Source organism: Camelina sativa, chromosome 1 (genome assembly GCF_030686135.1).
Source record: "Camelina sativa cultivar CO46 ecotype springtype chromosome 1, ASM3068613v1".
NCBI classification, from domain to species: Eukaryota; Viridiplantae; Streptophyta; class Magnoliopsida; order Brassicales; family Brassicaceae; genus Camelina; species Camelina sativa.
The window spans coordinates 10634049-10640410 of record NC_141880.1 but is presented as its reverse complement, the minus strand read 5'-3'; the positions used below and the strand labels follow the sequence as shown (position 1 = coordinate 10640410).

Genomic DNA, 6362 nt, shown 5'->3' with positions numbered 1-6362 from the left:
TTTTATTACAATGCAGGAAGTCTATGTGGTTATTATTTGGTCAATACTAAGTTTATCAAATTATTTTTTATAAAAATTTTAATTAAAAATTAAACTATAATTAAGGAGTAGACCTACCGTTATGTCTTCACATATACTCAATTTGTAATCTACCTTAAATAAATCCATTGTAGACTTCCTCCGAGTTACATATGTCATTTCGGCTTGTGTTTTTTATTTGGTTGTAAGGGAGTCAACTGTAATTTCAGTACCCTTAGTGGTTACGTTTTTCAAATATCGAATATGGGGTTTACTATTGCATTCAAAGCCAAATAAAGGTGTACAAAATGTAATTATCCAAAAAAAATAATGTATTCCATCTTGCAATAAAATTTAATTTTATATTACATCACAATAACATCAGATTTTAATTAAATTCACCACATTCCATCATAAAAGATGTATAATTTGAACCCCTTAAATGTTCTCTCTTTTCAATCGGACAAAGAACGTGAGCGCGCGAAATTATATCCCAAAAAAAGAACTCGTCGGATTTTACAGAGAATCACGTTCGCCGGAGAGGTTGATAGATACCACCGTCGTCTCAATTGGCCGTTCAAATCATCTTCCTTTTCTCTCTGGGGAATTGAAACTAATTAATGCTCGTTGCAGCTCAAAAATGTTGTTGAATCTTCGTCTAGATGGAAGTAGCTTACATGTTCTCTGTTCTACAAAAACCTTACCCATCTCTCCTCTCGATAAATTCCCATCCGTCAAGAAAGTGAAGCAAAATTACGTACCAGGAACCCACGAGAGTGACAAAGGACCACAGAGAACCACCAGAAATGGCGACCGAGGTGGTTGTGGTACTGTTTCCCATGAAGTTATCACCGGAAGAAACATACTTTTCGTAAACCCAGGTAACCGTCGCGTCGGAAAATCTGGAATTAGTGATGGGTTTGTTGAGAAGAGAGGTAAAGACGGCGGATTTGGTGGGAACCGTTTGGTTGGTAAAGTGCACACCAAGTGTTCGACGAAACGTCTCAGTTACGGAGGATGTATTCCCGCTATTCTTGAGGCTTTGGATTGTATTGAGGATGTTGAAGATGCGTTGAGTCCGTGGGCAGAGAGGCTTAGTAACAAGGAGAGAACGATTATATTAAAGGAACAGATACGGTGGGAGAGAGCGGTGGAGATTTTTGAGTGGTTTAAGAGCAAAGGTTGTTATGAGTTGAATGTGATTCATTATAATATAATGCTTCGGATTCTTGGAAAAGCTTGTAAATGGAGGTATGTGCAGAGTTTGTGGGATGAAATGATTAGGAAAGGTATCAAACCGATTAATTCAACGTATGGGACTCTCATTGATGTTTATAGCAAAGGCGGGCTTAAAGTACATGCGCTCTGTTGGCTAGGGAAGATGAGCAAGATAGGGATGCAGCCTGATGAGGTTACAACTGGGATTGTTCTTCAAATGTATAAAAAGGCAAGAGAGTTTCAGAAAGCAGAGGAGTTTTTCAAGAAATGGTCGTGTGACAGGTCGTTTGGGATGTTGAGCGTGAAAGACAACAATGTGGATTCACATGTTTGCTTGAGCTCTTATACGTACAACACGATGATTGATACGTATGGTAAGTCAGGTCAGATCAAAGAAGCTTCAGAGACGTTCAAAAGGATGCTAGAAGAAGGGATTGTTCCAACCACAGTGACTTTTAATACTATGATTCATATTTATGGCAATAACGGTCAGCTTGGTGAAGTCACTTCCTTGATGAATACAATGAAGCTTCATTGCGCACCTGATACAAGAACATATAACATTCTGATTTCACTACACACGAAGAACAACGATATAGAAAGGGCAGGGACATACTTCAAGGAAATGAAAGACGCTGGACTTAAACCGGATCCTGTAAGTTACCGCACCCTCCTCTATGCATTCTCGATTAGACATATGGTTGAGGAAGCCGAAGGGCTTATAGCTGAGATGGATGATAATGGTGTTGAGATTGATGAGTATACACAATCTGCTCTCACTAGAATGTATATAGAAGCAGAGATGGTTGAGAAATCATGGTCATGGTTTAAAAGGTTTCATGTTGCGGGTAAAATGAGTTCTGAAGGCTATTCAGCCAACATTGATGCCTATGGTGAGCGTGGATATTTATCAGAAGCTGAGAGAGTATTTATCTGCTGCCAAGAAGTGAATAAGAGAACAGTTCTTGAGTACAATGTAATGATCAAAGCGTATGGAATTAGTAAAAGCTGTGAAAAGGCGTGTGAGTTATATGAAAGCATGATGAGTTATGGGGTCACACCAGATAAGTGTACATATAATACTCTTGTCCAGATCCTTGCGAGCGCCGACATGCCTCATAAAGCCAGATGCTACCTGGAGAAAATGAGAGAGACAGGATATGTGAGTGATTGCATACCTTACTGCGCTGTAATATCGAGCTTTGTGAAACTGGGTCAGCTCAATATGGCAGAGGAAGTGTATAAAGAGATGGTTGAGTACAATATCGAACCTGATGTTGTTCTATATGGAGTCTTGATCAATGCTTTTGCGGATACTGGAAACGTTCAGCAAGCTTTGAGCTATGTAGAAGCGATGAAAGAAGCTGGAATCCCGGGAAACTCTGTTATATTCAACTCTCTGATCAAGCTATACACTAAAGTCGGGTACTTAGATGAAGCTGAAGCAATATACAGAGAGCTTCTTCAAACGTGTAACAAGACGCAATATCCGGATGTATATACATCAAACTGTATGATCAACCTGTACAGTGAAAGATCGATGGTGAGAAAAGCTGAAGCGATATTCGAAAGCATGAAACAGAGAAGAGAAGCAAACGAGTTTACCTTTGCAATGATGTTGTGTATGTATAAGAAGAATGGTAGGTTTGAAGAAGCGTCTCAGATAGCAAAACAGATGAGAGAGATGAAGATTCTCACTGATCCGTTGAGTTATAATAGTGTTCTCGGTTTATACGCTTTAGATGGAAGATTCAAAGAAGCTGTTGAGACTTTTAAAGAGATGGTTTCATCTGGAACTCAACCTGATGACTCAACGTTCAAATCACTTGGAACCATTCTGATAAAACTTGGGATGTCAAAGAAAGCTGTTCGTAAGATCGAAGAAACTAGGAAAAAAGAAATCAACGGAGGATTAGAGCTATGGATCTCAACTCTCTCATCTCTTGTTAGGATTGAAGATTGCGACGACGACCTTTAGTGTTGACTAGTTTTGGTAGACTTTTTAGCTGTATCTCTATTGTATATAAAAAACCTTTATAAAGACTATGAAGCGGGAGATTTGATTTCTTCATGAGGTTATACAAAATTGAACAGAAAAAACCCAAAAAAAAAAAAAAAAAAAAAAGAGAAAGCAAAACAAAAGCCTAAGTTCACACAAGTCATATACATGAAAAAAAATAGAATTATATTTTCTGTTTCTGAAAAACTTCGAAAACACAGAGGTTCTTCATCTGTTTTGTTAAGGTAGGTAGCCCTGGGCATATTATCGGAACCCGAAGCCCGAACCCGATCCGAAATAGGTGGTTTGGTTCGGGTTTGGGTTTTTTGTAAAACTCAATTGGGTTCAGTACCTCTGAGGTTCGGATACCCGATCAGATTCGGGTAATGGGTTCGGGTAATACCCGAACCCGAAATAAAATCCGAACTAGTCTGAATTAAATGTAAAAATGCAGCTAGGGGGAATTGAACCCAGTACCTCGGACATTTAAGGGTGCATATTAAACCATTTTGACATCTTAGTCTTTTTGTTTTAATGTGAAATATTTAATATTTATATATATACATCTGTTCTGAAATTTATAAAAAGATTAAATTTTTTTTTTTTTTTTTTCATGATTTGTTTGAGTTCGGGTATACCCGGAAAAACCCGAACGGGTAATACCCGAACCCGACCCGAAAGTACAAAAAATCCGAATGGGTTCTATTTGCCTAAACCCGAAAACCCAAACCCGAATGTCGGGCTTAACAGTTAAGGATTTGTAAATGAGAAACATAGGCAACTAACATGGAGCACATATATTACACAAAATGGTGAGAGAACATTACAGCAACATTGACAATGTTTATAAGAAAACCACGAATTGACAATGGTTTAGCAATATTTGGGATTTCTTGATTATTGTTGTGAAGAAAGAAATAAGTAAATTTTGGTGGAGAGATGTATGGGTGGGCAATTATGTTTTTTTGATTACACTCATTTTTTGTTTTCTCTGACTTATACAAATGAGAATATGCAAACTTAATAACAGAATAAGCCCAATAAAACCAACAGGCAACAACTACAGTTTCCTCTTCTTTACAAGCAAAGAGTTTAAAAAGAGTTACTGACTAAAGAAGATCATTAGAGTAGAGTATTAAGAGAAGACACTAATTAGGTTGGGGACGAGGGAGACGTTGCAGCCAACGAGGGAGAACATACTGGGAAAAGAGGAGATGGTTAGGACCATAAAGTGGTATTGCTGTGATATTGTGCATCTCCATATACTCACTGCACCAGTTAAAACTCAAGATGCAACCATCCATACACTTGTTGCTATTGTCTGCAGTTTCCTCGTGAAGCCTAAACGCATGTGTCCTCAAGTTAAACAAGATCAGCATATTGTTGCCCCTGCTCCACAAGTAGATGATCTCAGAGTTCAAAGGATGCATCACCGCCGGAAAATAATCGATACCTAACTCGATCAAAGACGCCAAGCTGACTTCCCAAAAGAGCTGCCACTGATCCTCAGAACCATTAATGCTACTAATGTACTTGACTAGCCTCCAAACACGTAATGTTTGGTTTCCATTCTCACTGAACTCGTTAAAATACACAATAGACCCTTCCGAGGTCGTGATGGTTCTCCTAAAACGTAATAACTCCTGAACTTCTCCAGTATCTGGGAAATCTACGATACTACACAATCTATCATCATCATGACCACCATAGAAATCGTAGGCTATAAAAGAACTGATCGTATCATGAATCCAGTGAAGAATCCCATTCAAAGCAATTGACTTGTGAGTACCATACCAGACTACAGAATCAATACACGTCACGTTTCGAGTTTCCCACGTTCCTGTATCAGATGAGTAAATCGTAAAATCGACTTTAGCAGCATAGCGAGTGATCATCAACCACACAACTTTGTAACTCAAAACGATACCACTCTGCATCTTCGTAACCAATCCACTGTCGTTGTAACGCTCGTAGGTCCGTAATCTCTCAAGATCTTGCGAAGAGAGGAAAGGAGGGAGAGGGATCCGAAACCATTCTTGAAACAAAGGGTTTCCAACGTAATATATAGGAGATCCATCGGTAGCTTCTACGTAAAGCAAGACCAATCCATCTGTGCAAGCCAAGACTAGTAGCTTCTTGATTGCTCTCTCGACGAAGAAACTCATTAAAGATCCTGGAGAACGAGTAAGTCCCCATGTTTTGCATCCATGATGACCAATGATTTCAAGTGTCAGTTTGTGAGGTTGCATCTGAATGATTGACCACGAGATTGAAGAAGATGAGTTGCGAGAGATGAAGTTATCTCTGAAGACGTCTGAATCGATTAGAAGTTTCCATGTTCTGCTCGTTGATCTGAATCTGGCGATGCTCGTCAGTGGTAATCGCGCCAAGACTTCCATTACCATTTCTTGAATATCCATTTTTTGGGTTTAGGTTCTTGTTTTCTCCTTCGGTTGGGTTCTATATATATAATCGATTTCTCAAGAAAACACAGAACCAATGGAATCAAATTTTCGAATATTGGAATTACCAAATTATTAGTTATTGTTTTAGACACCCTAACAATAAAATCCATCAAAAAAATATAACCACTGTTGTTCGACATAAATCTTAAAGTACTATGCCAATATATTGATTAGCTTAGTTTTTTAAAAATATATTACTTACTATTAATGGTGTCTAATTACAGTTTCGTGTTCAACCATAGATCATCTAAAACATTAAAAAAATTGTAATTCTCTTTTTTTGATTTATGTATAGATATAGAAGCCCTGATCGTTTCATTATTTAGCATCTCCATCTAAATTATCTATTTAAATGATACATCTAAATAATTCATTTCAATGTTAAATGACTCAACAAACAAGATAAAAAAGTAGTTCATTTGGATGGTCCATCAATAATTCCCTATTATTTTTAAATGAACCATCTCCATCCAAATGGTCCAACTAGAATCATCCAAATTCGTTTCAAATTTTTGCCTAAAATTTTAAAACTCATTCAGATGATCCATGTGAATGATTCTGGATGATGCTCATTTTTTTGACAAAAACGAACAACATTTGAATGGTTCATTCAGATGGTCCATCCAAATGAATAAACAAACAAGGGCAGAATATATGCATAT

The 6362-nt window shown here is 37.7% G+C and overlaps 1 protein-coding gene and 1 pseudogene across 1 annotated transcript; one reads left to right on the top strand and one right to left on the bottom strand.

Annotated features, from left to right (window-relative positions):
• Positions 1-424: 424 nt before the first annotated feature.
• Positions 425-3307, top strand: LOC104706799 (pentatricopeptide repeat-containing protein At3g23020). Its single transcript, XM_010423028.3, has one exon. The coding sequence runs from the start codon at positions 461-463 to the stop codon at positions 3212-3214; it is 2754 nt and encodes a 917-aa protein (XP_010421330.3). The 5' UTR covers positions 425-460; the 3' UTR covers positions 3215-3307.
• A 1076-nt stretch (positions 3308-4383) lies between these two features.
• Positions 4384-5655, bottom strand: LOC104788023 (putative F-box protein At3g23950 pseudogene; annotated as a pseudogene).
• Positions 5656-6362: the final 707 nt, after the last annotated feature.

Excerpts from the sequence above, each read along its gene's own strand:
- LOC104706799 (XM_010423028.3), top strand. The coding sequence starts at position 461 with ATGTTCTCTCTTTTCAATCGGACAAAGAACGTGAGCGCGCGAAATTAT.